This window comes from Daucus carota, chromosome 8, assembly GCF_001625215.2.
Source record: "Daucus carota subsp. sativus chromosome 8, DH1 v3.0, whole genome shotgun sequence".
NCBI lineage: Eukaryota > Viridiplantae > Streptophyta > Magnoliopsida > Apiales > Apiaceae > Daucus > Daucus carota.
This window is the reverse complement of record NC_030388.2, coordinates 25,711,826-25,733,036: the sequence shown is the minus strand read 5'-3', so window position 1 is coordinate 25,733,036 and position 21,211 is coordinate 25,711,826. Positions and strand designations below refer to the sequence as shown.

The 21,211-nt window shown below is 33.8% G+C and overlaps 3 protein-coding genes across 4 annotated transcripts; all 3 read left to right on the top strand.

Moving 5' to 3' along the window:
• Positions 1–349: 349 nt before the first annotated feature.
• On the top strand, positions 350–6,414 carry LOC108199093 (probable methyltransferase PMT3). The gene is made up of 8 exons (XM_017366842.2): positions 350–530; positions 1,466–1,970; positions 2,114–2,278; positions 2,371–2,553; positions 2,687–3,281; positions 4,082–4,194; positions 5,077–5,297; positions 5,799–6,414. The coding sequence occupies exons 2-8, from the start codon at positions 1,701–1,703 to the stop codon at positions 6,118–6,120; spliced, it is 1,869 nt and encodes a 622-aa protein (XP_017222331.1). The 5' UTR covers positions 350–530; positions 1,466–1,700; the 3' UTR covers positions 6,121–6,414.
• A 2,705-nt stretch (positions 6,415–9,119) lies between these two features.
• On the top strand, positions 9,120–18,136 carry LOC108199095 (casein kinase 1-like protein 10). 2 transcript variants are annotated; one of them, XM_017366845.2, is made up of 14 exons: positions 9,120–9,736; positions 9,815–9,855; positions 11,961–12,030; positions 12,104–12,252; positions 12,336–12,431; positions 13,188–13,258; positions 14,090–14,151; positions 14,266–14,329; positions 14,419–14,503; positions 14,630–14,756; positions 14,870–14,943; positions 15,035–15,095; positions 17,213–17,340; positions 17,505–18,136. In XM_017366845.2, exons 1-14 carry the CDS (start codon positions 9,658–9,660, stop codon positions 17,781–17,783), a joined length of 1,386 nt encoding a protein of 461 aa, XP_017222334.1. In that variant the 5' UTR covers positions 9,120–9,657; the 3' UTR covers positions 17,784–18,136. The 2 variants fall into 2 exon arrangements, with proteins under 2 accessions (XP_017222334.1, XP_017222333.1); XM_017366844.2 differs by having other exon boundaries at positions 15,032–15,095.
• A 656-nt stretch (positions 18,137–18,792) lies between these two features.
• On the top strand, positions 18,793–20,702 carry LOC108199097 (epsin-3). The gene is made up of 4 exons (XM_017366846.2): positions 18,793–19,055; positions 19,158–19,280; positions 19,487–19,648; positions 19,933–20,702. Exons 1-4 carry the CDS (start codon positions 18,949–18,951, stop codon positions 20,534–20,536), a joined length of 996 nt encoding a protein of 331 aa, XP_017222335.1. The 5' UTR covers positions 18,793–18,948; the 3' UTR covers positions 20,537–20,702.
• Positions 20,703–21,211: the final 509 nt, after the last annotated feature.

Below are 21,211 nucleotides of genomic sequence, written 5' to 3'. Positions count from 1 at the left end.
TGTAATATATTTTATTTAGTAATGGTGTTATTAATTGGCTATATTTTAAATATAGCATGTTATTATTATTTTATAAGTAGATGTATTATTTTAATATGGTAAGGAATGATATAATATTTGTTATTTATATTTTTTTATTTTTGATATCTCAATTCATTTTTAATTAAAGGATTTTCATGATTGAAATTGATCCGACAGTGTGAATATAAAAGTGCTCTTTATAATTAAATTTTATCTGTGTTTAATTTTTCAGCCAAACTTGACTGATTTATAAAAAGACTTCTAACTGATGAAGAAAACTCATATGTGCATGGATGAATAAAATAACTTGACTTGTGAGATCTGAAATATATTTTTATCTCCACTTATTCTCCTCTCCACCGCTATCTATTATTATACAAACACATACACACAGACATGTAAAGCTAGCTATCCAGCAACGTGACAACGTCCCTTTCTCGTTGCAAGACTTTCAACTATATATATAATTCCACATTCATTTTGACAACCCATTTCAGATCTGACTCTCAGTAAGTTCCTCTCTTTCTTGCTCTTCTTAGTGTCGGTGGATCTATTTTTCTTTTCTTCTTTCTTTTTTCTCATTTTGCTGAATTTTATGTTGATTTTTCACATTTTGCATGTTGGGTAGCTCAAATTAGATCGTTTCTTTGGTTATATGCTAGTGTGGATCTCTGGGGTTTGAGTTTATTTACTATACTTGTATGTGGTTCTTTAAAGTTCAAGTCTTTATTGCATTTTTTATGTTAATGTGGAGATCAAGAAATGCAAAATGTGATCAATTTTCTTTCAATTTCGTTTTTTGAATTGAAATCTTGATGGCCCATTTTAAAAATAATCAAGCTAGGTGTCAAGCTGTTTTTAAGATTGAATTTTCTGTATTATGGTTGGAAATTAATGAAATGCCTGCTTATATAATAGAAGGCTGGCTTTAGTGATTCCAAAGAATCTTTGAAGTTCATTCCTGTTGTGGAATTACCTTATCAGGTAGTGGCTATGCTAGAATTGCATTGTTTGATCTGAAATTCTGAATACGAGGAATACTTACTTGACTAGTTATATTTAAGCTTGTACGTATATCGGATAAGATTATATTTGTGCTTTCTATCCCTGCCAGGTGCCACAATGCAAGATCTGAGATTACAATCATACATTATGTTTATGTAATTAGATCGTTCTTTGTTTTATAATGTGTTTAGGTTAGAAATTAAGTTTCCCTTGTTTAATATGTATTTACTTTAGTAGTATCAGAACCTACTGTCTACGTCTTGCTATGATAATAGTTATGATTTCTCATTGAACTCGTACTAGTTACTACTATTTCTTATTAAGGGTGAAGTATTGATATAATGGTCTCTCCACTATCATTTGATCTTTGCTTGACAGTTAATATATATGTTTGTTTTAGCTGGAAATAGTGTTAATTAGTTTCTCTCTTTTCTTTCAGGTTTTTCTGAAGATCCACTAGGTGGTTTTGATTGATTTGGTTTTTAAAACTTTTTTATGTTGTGTCTCTATGTGCCTTGGGCTTAAGCATATATCCGAATCTGTTGAATTAATGTGTAAAGATCTAACAAGATTTCTTCACCTAATGAACGTCTGTGAGATCCCTTTTTGAATATATACAGAGTTTAGTTGTAACAGTAAGCACTTCATAAAGGGTGCTGTTAATTTTTATAAATATGAGGGGAAGATCAGATGGATCGCAAAAGAAGCGGTTGCTTACTTCTTTAGGTGTGGTGGCAATCATTCTTCTTTGTATGTATTTATATTTTGGCTCTCGGAGCGATGGTGAGTCGGCTTTAGAATATGGTAGCCGCTCTTTAAAGAAATTTGGATCGTCTTATTTGGGTGGTGATGAAGATACTGATCTTGGCAACAAGCTAGATGAATCTTCTATCAAGTTGGGGTTGGATGATGGAGAAGATGGTGTTGTACCAAAGAGCTTTCCTGTTAGTTTTCTATTTAACTACTGCCATATACAATAATCAGCATCTCTACCTTTGAAAGTGAAGATTGGTTTGATGTCATTTCATCTCTTCTTGTCCGATAGCTGTGTTTTAACAGCATTATTTTTTTTTCTTTTTTGATGAAGGTTTGTGACGATCGACATTCAGAGCTGATTCCCTGTCTTGATAGGAATCTTATATACCAGACAAGACTCAAGTTGGATCTTTCTCTAATGGAGCACTATGAGAGACATTGTCCTAATCCTGAAAGGCGTTTTAATTGCTTAATTCCCCCTCCCCCAGGGTATAAGGTGAGCACTGAATAAACTAAGACATATTTGAAAGTATCTATTTATTGAAATTAGTTAACTTCTACTGTGTGTCTTAATTCTCTGATATACAGGTCCCGATTAAGTGGCCAGTAAGTAGGGACAAGGTGTGGCAAGCAAACATACCTCACACTCACCTTGCACATGAGAAATCTGATCAGAACTGGATGGTTGTTCAAGGTGATAAGATAGTATTTCCTGGAGGAGGCACTCATTTTCATTATGGAGCTGATAAGTACATCAAATCACTAGCTAATGTAAGTTTCTTTTGCTGTACATCATTGTCCAATCTTTTTTTAAAGTTCACATCTCTAGTATGTTTAAGATATTAAGTTGTTTTGTATTTTCTCTTTACTCTTCCTTGTTGATATATGTTACTTTGATTGGCAGATGCTCAACTTTTCAGCCGATGAAATTAACAATGAGGGAAGACTACGAACAGTTTTGGATATTGGTTGTGGTGTTGCAAGCTTTGGGGGCTATCTTTTACAACACGATGTACTAACTATGTCTGTTGCACCTAATGATGTGCATCAGAATCAAATTCAATTTGCTCTGGAAAGAGGAATTCCTGCATATCTCGGTGTTTTAGGAACACAGAGGCTTCCATACCCTAGTAGATCCTTTGAACTTGCCCACTGTTCTCGCTGTAGAATAGATTGGCTGCAAAGGGGTGGGATTCTTCTACTTGAATTAGATAGGTTGCTCAGACCTGGAGGCTATTTTGCATACTCTTCGCCTGAAGCATATGCACAAGATGAAGAGGATCTTAGAATATGGAGAGAGATGAGTACACTAGTGGAGCGAATGTGTTGGAAAATAGCTGCAAAACAGAATCAGACTGTCATATGGGTAAAGCCTTTAAATAACAACTGTTATATGGACAGAGAGCCTGGAACACAACCCCCTCTTTGCAAATCCGATGAAGATCCTGATGCAACCTGGGGGGTAAAAATGGAAACGTGTATCACCCCATACTCTGACCGTATGTTTCCTTATCTCCTAACCGTATGAATACCTTATATCATATATTCTTACTTCAAATGCTTGGCCTTTTTTTGTGTGGGGGGATCCATTTGAACTGTTACTAGTTGTGAGAGTATGTTGCCTTTCATTATTATCTGTGAAGTATCTTTGTCATTATACTCCTATACTCGATTTTTTCGGGTAAAAAATTACCCTGCCTTAACCCGGCCCAAATATTAAAACCCGACCCTAATTCGTACTTTTTGGAGTCAGGCTCATCTTGTGTCCGGTTTCAGGTCGTGTCGGATTTTGCCACCCCTAGTTATAGGCCTGGTTTGGGAATTAGCGGTAAGTTGTTAGCGGATTGAATTAGATGTTTTGACTAGCGGATTGAAATAGATGTTTTGACTAGCGGATTGAAATAGATGTTTTGACTAGCGGATTGAATTAGCGGTTTCTTGTAAAACTGTTTGGTAAATAGCTGTTTGATTAGCTTTTTTATGACACATACCAAAACCTCTAACCCAAAAAGCTCCTCAAAATAGCTTTTTGAAAATTAGCTTTTTGAGCCAAAACATGTATTTCAATCCGCTAACTGTCAAACACTAACATTAGCGGATTGAAATGGTCAAACCTCTAAAACACCTCAAACTTCTAATTACCCCAAACCTCTAACTTCCAAACACGGGCATATACTTCCTTCGAATGATGTTAAAAAGGATCTTGACCAAGCACTTCAAGGTCAAGTTTATAATACATAGAATTGTAACAGTTATATTAATTTGAAGCCATACTTCTAATTTTGGGTCTGTTTATCAGATGATCATAGAACTGGAGGAAGTGGACTGGCACCCTGGCCAGCACGTTTAACTGCTCCACCACCACGTCTTGCTGACTTCGGCTATTCAAATGATATGTTTGAAAAGGACACGGTAATTCAACACTACACTCTGTCTTTGTTTTATTTTATTCAGGCCACTGGTTTTTCCTTTTGCATATGCATTGATCTGGTAGAAGGGCAGGGCAATGGACTCCACCAGTATTTTCCTGTCTTGTTTGCTAATATATATATATATATATATATATATATATATATATATATAGAGTTAAGTTCTATGGAGTACAAAAACAATTGGAGTATTGGAGTACAAAGTTTGATAAAATGTAATCTAGTCATCTAAATTTAAATTTTTTTTGTCCAATAATATTTGTAAATATTTGACAACCTGCACATTATGTTTTGCAACATAAACATCGTGATCAAATGGTAGAATAATTACTTTTATAAATCATAGGACTCTATGTTCTGCAATATAACTAATAAGCAGAACAATAATCTTAATACTTGTTAAAGTTGAAAGATATTAATGATTAATTGACAATTATGTGCAAGACAACTTATAAATGATAGATTATATCAAAATTTGGATAATCAAAGATATTATATAGGATCAAACTAAAAAATTATGATTTGTACTCCAATACTCCAATGTTTTTATGTACTCCATAGAACTTAACTATATATATATATATATATATATATAATTTAAAAGAGTCGATCAATCTGAAATATTAAGATACTCAAATGTATTTACATATCAGTATTATATACAGAGTTATTTGATTTTAACATTTTTAATGTGATTTAATAGTATCATATATGTGCGAGTCTTGAAGAAGAATTTCAAAGTTACTATAATCCATCTCATCAGTATATGTAGAACTGTTATATATTAATTGGCCTGTCTCTGCCACTGTGCATGGTCAATAGGCAAAGTAAGAGTTTCCGTAGTAAAATTGCTTTTTATGCACAGGAAATTTGGCAGCATAGGGTTGAGAATTACTGGAATCTATTGAGTCCAAAGATTTCAACCGACACAATTCGGAATGTGATGGACATGAAGGCAAACATGGGTTCATTCGGAGCTGCTTTGAAGAACAAGGATGTGTGGGTGATGAATATCATCTCTGAAGAGGGACCAAACACTCTTAAGTTGGTCTGTGATAGAGGCCTGATCGGTTCAATTCATAATTGGTATGTCATTTTTATATGTCTTTTTTGGGTACCTGCTAGCTTGGTGTTTTTACATGTTAGTTTATGCTATGCAAGTCGACCTTACTGTAATCATTCTTTCAAATTTGGCACATAATCACTCTGCAGTTATCCATAGCACTGTAGCCTAGTGGATATTCCTTATCCTTGATAACAACAAGAGGTTAATGGTTCAAGTCTTGGTGGAGACAAATGTGTGCGTGAGTGTTTAATATTCTTCTGATTGATCTTACTTAAAAAAGAGAGTATGTAGTTGGCAGTTTATGCTATGCGAGCCTACCCTGCTGTCGATGAACATAAATTTAAATTGGCTTTCGCGCTCACGTTTTTTGGCTCCGTCCCGGCCCGGTACTAATAGCGATGGATAACGCGGGGCTTTCTATATATACCTCCTCCAGACTAGAAACCAGTCATATCTTTCTAACTGATTCTGCAAGTGTTAGAATATTGTCTAAACATATTATATCCACTTGATGTTCACAGGTGTGAAGCCTACTCAACATACCCCAGAACTTATGACCTTCTCCATGCCTGGACTGTGTTTTCTGACATTGAGAAGAAAGGCTGTAGTGGCGAAGATCTTCTAATTGAGATGGATCGCATCGTCAGGCCAACTGGTTTTATAATTATCAGGGATAAACAGCATGTTATTGATTTTGTTAAGAAGTATCTTACAGCATTGCACTGGGAAGCAGTGACAACTGCAGATACCTCTACAGAGGTGGACCAAGACGGAGATGACATTGTATTTATTGTCCAGAAGAAATTGTGGCTCACAACCGAGAGCCTTCGAACTACAGAGTAAGGGAAAATGATCCAACTCGATGTTCATACTATACTCGGAGACCTGACAAGCAGATCAGAAGGTTATATGGGATTATTGAATTTAATTTTGTAGCATTACACAACATTTGTTGTTTCATTATTGCCTTTTGTTTTATTCATTACAAACTTCTGAGATAGATGATAAATTATAGTCCACACCAGCAACTATAGGTGATTCTTCATTGTTTACATCAAATGTTCACAATATGAACTTCTAAAGGGAGGGTGCTGTTTGTATAAACCCTACTTATTTTACTTGGTACGATTTTGGTCGCATCTAGCTTACCTTATATTTTAGAAGTATGTCATTTATTTATGAAAAAGTATGTCAAAGTATACTTATTTTTGCAAATAAGTTACTTATTTTTATAGATAAATATTTAACACCTATAAGAGCATCTCCAAACACGAGAAACCCTTAGCTAAAAGTCTAGTTGGCTTACCATAATTAAAAATAATAGCCAATGCCCAAAAAAAACTACACTCCAACCATGTATCTCTTACATGTCCAATTTAGCCAAGCCAACGATTATAACCAGCATAATTGGAGATGCTCTAAATATGTAAAAGTAAAATATATTATCTAAATTTGAATATATTTTTTCTTGAAATAAGTCGTTATTTACATCCAAATAGAAAGTGGTCAAGATCCATGTACAAGAAGGTTTGGTTTGTTGCTGCAAATATGATCAATATGGAAAGTCATGCCCCATAGAATCTGCATTATATATGCGTGTTATGCTGGATATATAAAAGACAAAATCGCTATAAACAATTAGTACAATGTTATTAAAATAACCCAATAAATTTTGCACTTGAAACGGAAATGCCTAGTTGCCGATCTAATTCTATACTCACCAACTACATGTTTCTCAATTGCTTAGCACAAATGCACAACCAAAAATCCTATTCTCACAGTGAGTTGTTTTTTTTTTGTTTTTAAAAGCTGGATTAAATTACGGGATTATATAGGCTGCGAGTCAAATGAGAACGGGTTCTCCATAGTCCACGGAACTAGAATCTTCTGTATCATATATATATAGATACGGGTTTGATTAATAATATTTACTATTTTTCATTTATATTAAATAAAATAATATTATAAATATCTTTTTATTTGCCTAAAAATATCAAAACTTGATGAATAATGTTATGGATTTTACGGAACACTAATTGTATAATAACTATATGTTCTATGCATAACATGCATGCACATGTTCTATAAATTTTAATATTTTTTACAAATACACGTGTTTTCCTCGATTTTGAATTTAACTTTACAAAATACATATATTTTGAATAAAAGATTATAATAGATTTTATAAAATAAAAAGAGTTTTCCAGCATTATCCTAAAAATTAACCCTAAACTATATTGTTGTGTTTGGTTGGGGTGAATGATTCCGGAAAGAATGAAATGAAAAATAAACTATATTATGGACAATTGTTAAGAAATTTCATTCCTTCCTCCATTACATTCCTTACATCATGTGCTAGATATCACATCTTCAATTTGAGATGGAATGCTACATTTCCTCCTATCCTCTTCAATTTCTTCTCAAATCTCATCATAGCAATTTTGCACTCTCTCAAATAATTTTCAAAACTTTCTTTCTATCTCTATTCGTTTCTATTCGTTTCAAGTATTTTTACTCATTTGATTCCATTATATTCTCACCAACCAAACACAACATATATTGTAGGTAAAAGCATTATTATATGCTTTTATTTTCGTTGCCGTATGGTGGAGTATTAATCACACGGAAAATGAAAATGATCTCAAACAAAATTAACAGAATTGACGCAAATTTTTAGGCTTCCAATATCTTTCGGTTGTAAATAAAGTGGATTTGAAAGATTTAAGTGTATATTCTCAGCAATCCGCACACAAATTTAGAAAAGTCGGACAAAGCTTGGTAGGTTGAGTAATGCAGATGGAGCCAACATGGCGGTTGTTTAACTTGAAGGGCCGGGAAGCCATGGATACACTGTTATCACCGTGGACTGCACGTTGCTCTTTAATAGCTTTAAGGCTTCAACTCTAAAGTCAGAAATCACCCATGGCTCCTCCCCGTAGGCGGAAAAAATGGAAAAAATAATGAAAAGGGCTAGATGCACGTAATTGTTACAAAAAAATATGTATTTAGTGATATGACAACTTAAGTAAAAAATATTTACTTCAGGTGGCTGATGTGAATGTAGAGGCCATCTAATTAAAACCCATCTCATGTCATTATCTACACATTTTTTGCACAATTATATGAAACAAGCATTTTCTCAAAAATAATAGAAAGAAACATTTGTCACCCAGTGAAACGATTAATTATTATTAAATTATTTATTCATTTTGTGCTCGAACATCGTATATTTACTATTTTAAATAATATATCATTTCTCTTCCAACGTTGTTCGTAGTGAAAGACGGGTTTTGTCCTGTAAAATGTAGTTTCATAAATTATTTTATTTTTCAGAATAAAAATTTAATATTTATAAAAAATTATAGAGTTATATTTATATAGATTTTATAATATATCATATAAAAATGTTGTAGGAAATTAGAAACACGTGAGAAGTATTACAAGTATGTCGAATTAATATTAAATATTATTTTAATTTACTTGATTATTTTTACAACTAATCGTAATTAAGCTCCAAATTATTGACTAATTGCTACAACATCACTGTTAAATTTCTATTACCAATCTTTACAAAACTGAATAATGTATATACTATATATTATATATTAATTAATTGATATAAAAAATATAAATTATTAAGTATTTGAATATTATATTCTACATATAAACTATTACTTTAGAAAATATAACCAATACCATATTTCATCATTAATAACAGATATCAATCATTTATATTACAACTTTATGTATCAAAAATCAGTTTTTACCATAAAACGGAGATCATGATATATAATAATAATTATTATTATGATAAAGATTGATAAATCACAGCAGATGATTACATGGCACCACTAAAATAAACATATTTTATCTGTTTATCTCTCTATGTATTTTCTGTGCATCTTCATATACAGCTCAACTTCACATTCACAATCCTTGGACCAATCTCTTCTAAACTCCCCCACCTTTATCTCCTCATTCTTTTATCTTACAGATCCCTCAAAACTAAAACTATCCCCCTTTTCTCTCGTAAATCTAACCTCCACTTGATAATTTTAGTGACCCTATTCACTTTTATAAGGGTTTCATCTAATTTACAGTTTTAGGCTAATGGGTTATGTTTTTGGATGAGGTAGATTCTTGGGGTTCTAAATTATAACACCCTTTGACTGATTATTATATATATTGTCATTATTAGATTTGTATTGGGCTTGGAAAGTGAAAAAGATAGAATCTTAATGCTTTTTGGATGGTTTTGTGTTTTACTAGATCTGGGCTTTTTTGAGTTCTTGATTTTGTTGAAGGTTTTTGATTGTTGGGTTAAGGAGAAAGATTGGGTTTTTGTTTGTTTGTTGAGGTGATTGAGTTTTGAGTTGAGAAATGGAGCAAGTAGTAGTCGGTGGGAAGTTTAAGCTTGGGAGAAAGATTGGGAGTGGATCATTTGGAGAGCTTTATTTGGGTATGTTTCATTTGTTTGTGATTAACTCTGTATGGCCTTGGATTATAGTTTGATGTATTTATTTGTATGTATATGCAGGTGTGAATGTACAAAGCGGAGAAGAAGTTGCTGTTAAGCTGGTATGTGTATTGTTTTGTTTTTATGTTATAATTATGCGGATTAATATGTGCTTGAACTTCGATGGTAAATGATCTTGAGGTTATAGGAAAATGGCATTTAGTGAAGATGTTTGTCTTTGTTATCGGAATGATAAGCTTTTTATGATGGGTTAATAATAATAATAATTATGTTTTCGTCATTTAGAGTTGCAAAATGTCTTTACAATCTGTTTTCTACATGCAGCTTAATAGTGGTTTGTATGATATTATCCTTAAATAAAATTATCATACAATCTGTGGTTATTATGCTGGTTTCACTTCTGGTTGTCATTTTCTGTTTTTGTTTTTTATATTGGTTATGAAGTAATGAACCCAAGTTGAAACAAATAGTTTAGAAACTTGAAATTTTAGGTTACACTAAAATATCCTTCAAGGAAACTGTCTGAGAAAAGGTGCAAACATTTTGGTTCATTAAGCTTTGGAATGTAGCAGGGGCGTAAGCTGGGCCAAACGGCATGCTGTAATTGTATAACAAACTTAGTGGGTACTAAAGGCAGTTTTCTCCATATCCCTTGCTTTCTTTCTCACTCGGCACTGATAGTCCGATACCATTGTGTCCATGGAGCAAATTATTTCATGTAATTGGAAACTCTATCTTGATGGTCAATGAATGTAGTTTCCTGTAGCCACAGAGAACCTCCACCTTCTATCCTTTTTTCAATGAAGAGTATATCGGTATCAAATGGAGAAGTACTTCACCTTATATCTGCAGATCCTAACATTTCCATGATGAATTGCTCAATTTCATTTTTTCGGTCATTTGAAACTCTGCAAGGCCAAATAGAATAGAGTTGTGTCCTCTCTGAATCACTTGACATCTATAGCCCTGTGAGGTGGTGGGGAAGGATTATTGCATTAAAATCTTAAATGTTCCAGTAACTGGTCAAATGAACAAGGGGGCGGGATTTGGAGACTGAGTTTCTGATGATCACACATCATGGATTTGAAAGATCCTAACCATTTACTCTTATTATGACTATGTAATAGCTTAACATAAGTAGAGCCTTAAATTTAATAAGCTCTGACCTCCTTAATAAGAAAAAATAGGTTATATGAAGTGGATCAACTAATTCCCATTTGCAACCGGCACTTATGAAGAAGAGTTCTTCACTAGTTCACTGATTAAGAGATCAGCTGCATCGGAGTCTGTAGTGGATGCCCATCTGTTGACATAGAGAACTCCTTTTTTCCTTTCTTCCAGCGAGGGTGATGGCGTTACTGTTATGTGCCACTTCATTTTACTCAGCTGCCTCTTTTTCTATCAGATTCTAGTTAGTTGTAATATATATGTTCATCCTTCTTTGCCTCAAGTAACCTAAGGATGAGTGCATTTGAGAATTGTGTCCAGGTCTATCCTTCTCTGCACAGTAAGGTATTCTGACTTGTTTTTCCTTCCTGGTCCCCCAGCATGGTGAGGCTGAATAATTAATATGTTGATGGTTTTGCAAAATCCTCTTGACACTTGTATTTTTGTTCCCCTGATATAAATTATAACACTGGAACTTGATGAATAGATTAAAAATATTCTTTTCTGATAACCTTATATTGTATCATGGTTAGCTTCTCCATTGCTTATTTGGAACTTTTATCATTTTTTCAAGTCTTCTCCAATGTTCTCGTGTTACATTCTTATGTTAAAGGATGACCTGAATATTCATTTCCTCTTGCAATAGTATGTGAATTACTGTAGAAGGCTGAAAGATACTTTAGCAGTGTACATTTTGCACTATTAAATAGAAATACCAAGTGTAACATATTGTACTTCCAGCGTTACCATTTAGGAGCTCTAGTGCCATGTAGCATTTTCTTTAAAGTTATTTGTCAAATTAAGTAATATAAATAAAGGTGTGATGACTGTGATCGGCTTTTTCCCTGTGCATCCCACTAATGAGACTTAGTAAAGGTTGGAGTGGTTTGTAATTTGTCTGGAAACTAGCATTTTAATAAACTACATCTGAAGTTTATATGTGTGATTCTCTTGTCTGATATATGAAATGCTACAATTTTTTCCGTTTGTGATAGAGGCCAGCCGTCGTCACCCTAGTATATGTTCTATATTTTTTCAGGAACCAGCTAAGACTAAACATCCCCAGCTGCACTATGAATCAAAGTTATACATGTATCTTCATGGAGGAGGTAATCATCCTACTCAATTTGTTTGTTTTGTTCAAAATGTTGATATATTGAAGTGCCTACTTTTATTCTGAAGCTGGTGTTCCTAATCTCAAGTGGTATGGAGTTGAGGGAGAATACAATGCTATGGTTATCGACCTTCTTGGGCCAAGCTTGGAAGATTTGTTCAACTATTGTAATCGAAAGTTAATGCTGAAAACCGTTTTGATGCTTGCAGACCAATTAGTGAGTCCCTTACACTATATAGAACAGTTTCTCCATTTCTGCTAGCAGCAATTCTCATGACTGTTCCGTTTTTGTTCATATAGATCACTAGAGTTGAATATATGCACTCAAGAGGTTTTCTGCACCGTGATATAAAGCCTGATAACTTCTTAATGGGTCTAGGGCGCAAAGCAAATCAGGTATGCGGCTATGCGCGTTGCAAAATATTTAAATGTATAATATTTTCATATTAAAGAAAATGTTATTGTACTTAGATGGAGTTATATATATCTGTTGAGCACATTAGCTGTATCGGGTTGTGATGGATATTTGTTGAGCTTTCCTTACAGCGGTAATCTAAAAGATACATTTGATGAAAATAGTATTTTGCTTCTTTTTTTTTTTTTTTGCTAATTGATTACACACGCACATGTGGGGAGTCGAACTCCCGACCTCCCGCAAGGGGGTACAAGAGCTCTACCACCACACCAACACCTTGTTGGCAATATTTTGCTTCTTAATATGACAAGTACCTGTACATTATAACTAGAAGCTGAATTTGTTATGGTATGGAGAAGTGTTCATCAACATTGGCAATCAGAATGATTTTAAATAAAATTTTAGTGATGTATATGTGTGCAAAGCTTTAGCCGAGAGGATATCTTTCTCCTCCTTGGCAATAAATAGTTAAGGGTTCAAGTCTCATGGGAGGCATGTGCGCGTGAGTTTTTACATTTCAGTGATTGACCTTTACCAAAAAAAGAAAGAAGAAGATATTTATAGTTCTGGAAATGGTATCAAGCTATTATGTTATCATTTATGTTGTAAAAATCAGAGTATATGTTGCATTTCTCGCTCTTAGGTATGCACTTATTAGTTATTAGTATATAATGCATGCAAGTAATAACAATCTTTTGCTGCTTAAGTTAATCTGAGCTTTTTTATCTTCTTTACAGGTTTACATCATTGACTATGGCCTTGCAAAAAAGTATAGGGATCTTCAAACACACAAGCATATACCATACAGGTATTACATGTTTTATATACGTCTGTATGGAAATATAATATTATTACATGTACTCTGAACGGAAACGAAAATTACAAAGTCCAAAAGTTTTTGGAGATTAAAGCTGAGCAAAGTTGTTTTTGTTCATTCTTTGATATCTAAATACATATATTTGACTTCCTTTTATAAGTAGAGGTATTAATAAAACATTTTCTGGAAATCTCTAGAATCATGTCATAAAGATCTTAAAATTAGATAAGATTAAACTAAAGAAATTCAAACGATATAAGAAAATTTAGACAGAATATAATTAAATCTACTATGGCCTGGGATCTTTCTTTCTTCCAGTTGGCAAATTAGCTTCACTCACACCATCATGTCATAAACTATTACTTTTTGTTTATTTGGACAGTACTTGTCTGATATGGTGTTCCTTTATAGAGCTACCAGAATTGTAGAAAGTTCGTAATTATCTTTTAAAAAAAGTCTGTATGTAAATATTTTTCAAAAGGATACCCAAGCAGTGCTATCTAAAACTATAAAACACGTTCTAAAATGCTTTTGTTCATTATCTCTAGCATTTTAGCTATGAAATATGTAACATTAATTTCCCTTTGTTATAAAGGGTCTATATGAAAATGTTATATGCTTATAACTGCTGCATGTGTTGCGACTTGCAGTATCCATTATATACAGTATCATTACTACATTAGTTAATCTTATGCTGACATATATTTGTTGCACTTTGTTTTCAGAATTATCTTTTTGTTCTTAATTTTATAGAACTTTTATTTGTACATTTACCTTTAAGGTTGACAATGTATCATGATAATTTGCAATCCACTTTGTCAGGGAAAACAAAAATCTGACTGGAACAGCTCGTTATGCAAGTGTCAACACCCATCTTGGAGTTGGTGAGTGCCATATTCTGTGGTAACTTTTTATTGCGCAAAATTTTGGTGTTTCTATGACAGCCTAATATATTCTTTAATTAAGAAGAGTTGTTAACTTTGCTCTTGATACTGCAGAGCAAAGCAGGAGAGATGATCTGGAATCTTTAGGTTATGTTCTTATGTATTTTCTAAGGGGAAGGTCAGTAACAGTTTGTACTCCTCATTTGACTTGAATCTATCAGCAATTAAGTTTTAACTCACTTCATGTGTTGTTCATTTCTCTTTTAGCCTACCCTGGCAGGGTCTGAAAGCTGGCACTAAAAAGCAGAAGTATGACAGAATAAGTGAGAAGAAGATACAAACTTCCATAGAGGTATTGTATATTGTTCCACAACGTTGAAATATAAAATATTAGTCTCTAAGGCGATCTTTTTCATCCTTTTTGTAATTTTTTAGTCGTGTGTAGTCTGCAATGTATTTCTTATTGTTCTTTTTGCAGGTTCTTTGCAAATCTTATCCATCAGAATTTATGTCATACTTCCATTACTGTCGCTCACTGCGGTTTGACGACAAGCCAGATTATTCATACCTGAAAAGGCTTTTCAGGGATCTTTTTATCAGAGAAGGTGAGTCGTGCCTTTTCTTAATTACATACATCTCTTTCTGAAGCTCTCAACTTCACTTATTCTGACCCTTTTGTCCTGCTACTTCTGTATGTTAACTTTTTTACCTGTTGCAGGTTATCAATTTGACTATGTATTTGATTGGACTATTTTGAAGTATCCACAGATTGGCTCTAGTTCAAGAGGACAGGTCTGCCTTTCTGATAATATGTTTTCCGCCATGTTTCATCCTGCATTATATAGTTGATCATTTTTTGATGGTTTTCCCTTTTCTTCAGCAGTCAGCAGGAAAGTTGGCTCTAAATCCGGGTCCATCTGCAGACAAAGCAGAAAAAACGCCAGGTACATTCTGGGTTATGTTGTGAATTCCATCTAATCAAGGTGTCAAAATATTGATTTGATTATTGTTATATGGCCTGCTGGGTTTTACACACATAAACTATGATAAGAGGTCATATCTCCAATATATGAACATTTTAGTCCGAGGGCCTCACTTTGAAATTGATTAAAAATGACTCCATAAATCCATATCAATCGTATCACTTAGGTGTCTGAACCAGTCCCCAACTGCCCCAACTTAAATATGAATGTTTTTAATGGAGTTGGAAACATATGTTTGGCATACGGTTAGGAAGCATGAGTGCGGGTGTGTTGTACGGGGATATGAGGTTTTGGCAAATTTAAAATTATGGGGATTCCCTGCAGAGGGATTCGACAAATATTAAAATATTAAAATTATATATTGTGCGTGTACTTCAAGAGTTACATTTAAAATTATAGGGATTTGGAAAATTTAAAATAATGGGGATCCTGCTGCAGAGGGATTCGGCAAATATCAAATATTAAAATTACATATTGTGCATGTACTTAAAGAGTTAAATTTACATTTAAAATATATAGTCAAATAAATAAGTTCATTACTTTTTAAATTTACAGTACATAATAATTAGAGTACTGTATCTCCAATAGGCTCTTCAAACAAGCTCTTAACTTTATATATAAAAATTAGTGCTCCAGCAGAATCCTAGTGGCTCTTTAAAAATTTAAGACCCTCATCTCCCCTCTTTTCAAGAGTATTTATGTGCTCTTAATTTATTATCATTGAATATAATATTCACTTCCCTCCAATTTTATTCACTTCTCTCCAATTCTATCTCCAACCTTTCCCTCAAATAAACATATAAATAGAGAGCAAGTATAAAGAGTAGTATTGGAGTTGTCATGTTATTCAATGTATTAACTGGCCAGGAGTCATATATTATATATTTTTAAAAGAATGATTTAGGAGCCTATTGGAGATGTTCTTGCTTGATAATTTAATTGTTGCATTATAAGGTAGTTAAGTAATTAAGGAATCAACTAATTACAAGAATTAATTGTTTAACAAGAATCCCAGCGCACCGAAGAATCCCAAATAATCGAGTGCGCAGTGCGGCGGGTGAGTGAAGACCGAAGAATTCCTGCTTTCTAGGCATAGGATAAAGGACATAAGGTTGCCTTTGAGGTGGTAGTTAACATGTCACTCAAGTTATACTCGTTATACTCCCTCCGTCTCAGTGAGAAGTATACACTCTAGGACAGAGGGCTCGGCACCCATTTTAAGGCTAATGTAAACTATAGTTGTATAAATTATTGAGTAAATGACAAACGGGTGGCTAGAGTTTTTCAAAATTTGCAAAAAATTGACTGGACGTTAAAAATAAAAGAATAGTGGCCGGCTGGCCGCAGTTTACTTCCGTCTTTTAATAAGGGGGCGCCCTTCAACCGCCGTTAATGTAGCTCTGTTAATTCCTAAAAGTTAAGAATAAATTACAAAAGGGTGGCCGGAGTTTTTCAAAAGTTGCAAAATAGCTGCTGGACTCTAAAAATAGCAGAGTAGTGGACTCCAGCCACTATTTTGCTAATTTTGAAGTGTAGCCAAATTTTTGCAATTTTTGAGAAACTCCAGCCACCCCCTTGTCATTTATTCTTGATTTTTTGGAGTTAATGGAGCTACGTTGACAGTACTTGACGGGCGCCACTTTGTTAAAAGACGGAAGTAAACTCCAGCCATTATTCTGCTATTAAGGTCCAGCCAACTTTTTACAAATTTCGAAAAACTCCGGCCACCCTTTTGTCATTTACTCTAAATTATTTTATTTTATTTTCTTCTGAAGAAAACTTTAATGTTTAAATTTCTATTAAAAAACAAAAATTTAAAAAAATAAGTTATGAGGTATACATTATAGAAGCCTTAAAATGCGTGCCAAGTAATGCAAAAAAAAAATGTATAGAAATGAGTGGGACGGAGGGAGTATCAATTATGGAAGCACTGATTGCTCCTTCGACAGTTCCCCACCAATCATAACCTTTGTATGCTAAATTTCTGCTGCATTCTCTTGGCTTTGCTGTCGTCTTTACACTTGTGCAATGATTGAAAATTTTAAATAAGATAAATTTTGGTTATGTCATGTTTGCAGTAAGACGGGAGATGAGAGATAGGTTCTCAGGTGCAGTTGAAGCATTCACTAGAAGAAATGGTTCTCCTGCTGTTGTTCATGGAGATCCCCCCAGGCACAGATCGACAGAGAATGTACCTTTGTCAAAGGTTGTGGTACAATTGATTTTAGTCTTGAATTTGATATACATGTTCATACACAAATATCTTTGTATGTGCGTGGTGTTCCTAGATATAGGGGATAAAGTGATCTTTAATAAAAAATTCTATGTTCATGCACACTCTATTTACATCTGCTGTTTTTACCACAACAGCAAGTTGACACAGAAAGAGGCCGGGTTTCTAGAGCCAGTAGTGCTTCGAAAAGGGTGGTTGTATCTAGCAGCCGGCCAAGCTCCTCAGCTGAATTTGTGGAGAACAGGTCAAACCGGCTGAGTTCAGGAGGCGGTCGTTTATCCACCACTCAAAGGGTCCAGCCTGGTTTTGAGTCCAAATCATCTTCATTCACTCGCACTGCAACGTCGAGAGGTGGCCGTGATGATGCTCTTAGAAGCTTTGAGCTGCTTACCATTGGCTCAGGAAAGAGAAAATGAGGTTTCAATTGACTTGCATCTTTAGTGACCCAGTTTTTTACTGCAGCTCTTATGAATGCACCCTTGGTCGCGATTCTATTTTAAAAGCATTAAATAGGGTACGTAAGAAATCATATCATCTGGTCACAGCTCATCTCAAAGAGATTTCTATGTAGTTTAATTAGTATTTCTTGTAAACTTAACCTCGAGGATTCGAGGTGTATCTCAATTTCCTGAAGAAATATAGCGTATATCTGTGACTCTGGTTTGCAACTAGTGCATGGTATTGATGATTGAACTACTAAGATCAAAGATGATCACTTGTCCTTGCTTTTTATATAATTACAAATCACGGCCAGTGCATTGTTTTATAATTGGTTTGGTAATTTTCTGCTTGGGAAGAGCCTCGGCCTCTCCAATGGGACTTGCTTGTATCGTTATATATTGATGCTGGGCTATACTTTGCTGAATGTGTTTGAGAAATTAGTATACGATCTTGGTCATATCTTAAAAGTATTATTATTATTTCCTGTTATAAATATAATAGTAAATGATATGGGAATTTTGTTGGAAGTCTTTGGAAGTGGGAATTGGGATTGACTAAATTATATGGACTTATGGAGGTTGGATACAATAATGAAATAGGAAACCAAATATTAAAATATGTAGTTTCAAATCTCTTTCAGTTTTCTAATATCTAAATATTAGAAAATATTGTTTATATTTTTTTCAATTATATAATAACTAAAATAAGGACATGTAATATGATAGGGAAGTAGTATCCAATAAACTAATTTCTAAAGTGACAAAGTTATGCCAGCAAGATTACCTTATTAATAATAATGTTTTAGATTTTCTTCTAAAAATATATTAATATTTTAACTAGTGGATTTCAACTAAAAAGAAGTAGGGTGAAAATCGGAAGGGGAATAGTAAAAATGCACATATGGTCTCCCCTTGAATTTCTCACCAAAAACACAGGTTTCCCACACAATGTCTCTTTCATATATGCAACTTTAAAATTTCAGATGATCTGTTTGGAAGGGGCTTTCTAATTTGTATTAATTTCAAGCATGGTTTCTCGACATTGATTAGCATCACCTTGTAATTTCATGTCCTTGAACCAGTTGCTTGAGTTTAGTCTTAAATTTCGAAAAATCTCCCGTTCCCAATAATTTACCAGGGTATGGCGAACCTACTTTTAGATCACCTCAAGAAGCAGACAACAACTTTTCTTCATGAAAAATACAACATTGCAAGGATGACTTTTACTGATGTTACCCCTGCAGAAGTGTAAGTCCAATGCTGCAATCTTTATTTGCTTATGTGGAAATTATGCAAATTATACGATTTTTCTTGTTCTGCTTTGATGAAATGCTCGTTTGCATTTTGAAGCCTGACAGAGGAGGCGACGAATAATGATCCATGCAGCCCGGACGCCAGAACTATGACAAGAATAGCGATGGCATCGTTTCATGTTGACAACAGTTGGAGAATTGCTGATGTCCTGCGTAAAAGGTATCTGATTTTCAACTTTTTAATGTGCAAAATTGATACTTATGCCCTTGCATTTGTACTCATACCCTTTTGGATACTATCTAAATGGATAAGATATGACATGGCTGTGAATATGGATTCTGGGTCGGGTTAAGCATTGTGAGTATTGAATGGTATAGCTTAAGAATTACCCGGCTTCTGGTGTAATATCAAATCTAATGTTGCAGGTTATACAACTTTGACTGGAAGCAATGGAGGCAATCCTACAAAGCCTTAGTATTGCTTGAGTTTTTACTCGCTCATGGCCCTGACAATCTTGCTAGAGAATATCTAGGTGACACAGAAATTATTCAAGAACTCTCAACATTCAAATATATAGATGAAAAAGGGTACATTCTGGATTTTCTTGTTCAAATTATGATTTGTTTGGAAACCTGGATTTCATTTGAAATTCTGAATTTGAATAAATAACCTATTTGGGAATATGAATTTGGATTTCATTTATAATCAAGGACATTCAAATATTAGTATAGAGCTGAAAATTTGAAATGACAACTCAAATCATGTCATTTGAAATGAAATGCATGTTTCCAAACACACTCTAAGAGATTTTCATGAAGTTTGGACTAAGTATTTTGAGTCATTTCATTAACAATGTTATTATTATTACAAGGTTTGATTGGGGACTTATGATGAGAAAGAGGTCAGAGAGAGTATTAGAGCTACTAAAAGGAGGAGACATGCTTAAACAAGAACGTCTGCACGCTCTTAAAATATCAAACCAAATTCAAGGATTTGGAAACAAAGCTCACTCTCCTTGTTCCTCTTCCTCGTCCTCATCACCATCCTCATCACGCGTTTCCATTTGTTCTTTTGGCTCGTTCTCAACCACAAGTTCAACATGGAACGAAGCAGATGATTTCAGCAATATTGACCTACTAAAAGACAAGATACCTGCCAAACCAAAGTCCGAAGCATCACACTTGTGGGATCCCTCCGCTCCTATTGAAGAAAAGGATTCCCTGCTCAGCCAAGACGACGAGGAAGAGGCAGAGGACGGGCTACACAACTGCAATGACTTCGAGTGCAACGACAATAATAACCAGTATGGTGATCAAATGCTGTCTGGTTTTTTGGGCGGAATACGATCAAAGCTAAGCACTGTCACTCCCTTAGGGAGAAGTGATCACAGTGAGAGAGTTGCGTTTCGGTGTCTCTCTGATGTTGGTAGGAACAAGGTGAAAAGGATGGAAAGGAACCTCTCTACCAAGTATTAACTAGAAATGTTGCATAGTAGAATTCAATGTATGAGTTGTCTGAGAATGAGAACAGAATCTGGCGTAGATGCAAGATTTTGAGTCTTTACTTGTAGTTGTTATCTCCTGCTACATAGCATACAATTTAAAGAAGAATGAGGATTAAATTGTTTACTTCAATGCTTTTACTTTCTTGTTTTTCAGCAAGGTTAGAATATATGGATCACCTTCTGTCTTTCCATTATTATGATTTGAGGGTTAAAATGATAGACGAAAATAATATAAAATATTGATTATATAAATTTTATTGGGTACTACCGTACTAGACTTCGAATTGATAAATATTAAAAATGATATATTATTATTTTAAATTATTATAAATGAAATATTTTATATTAATGTGATAATAAATAATATGTCAAAAATACAATCAATATTGGACTAAATTTTTGGTAAAGAAAAATATTATGTGAAAATCTTTTACGCTATTATATATTTTTATTTAAAGTACATATAATATATTTTTATCCATAATCTATCACGTATATTATATTTTCAAGAATTTCTCCTCTTTTGGTCTTACAAAATATATTTCACCATCCTATGCACATTTTTTAATGTCTTGTATCAATTTTTTATATTTTAAATTTTTACAAAATTTAAAATTTTATAATATTAAAACTAATTCATCCTTCA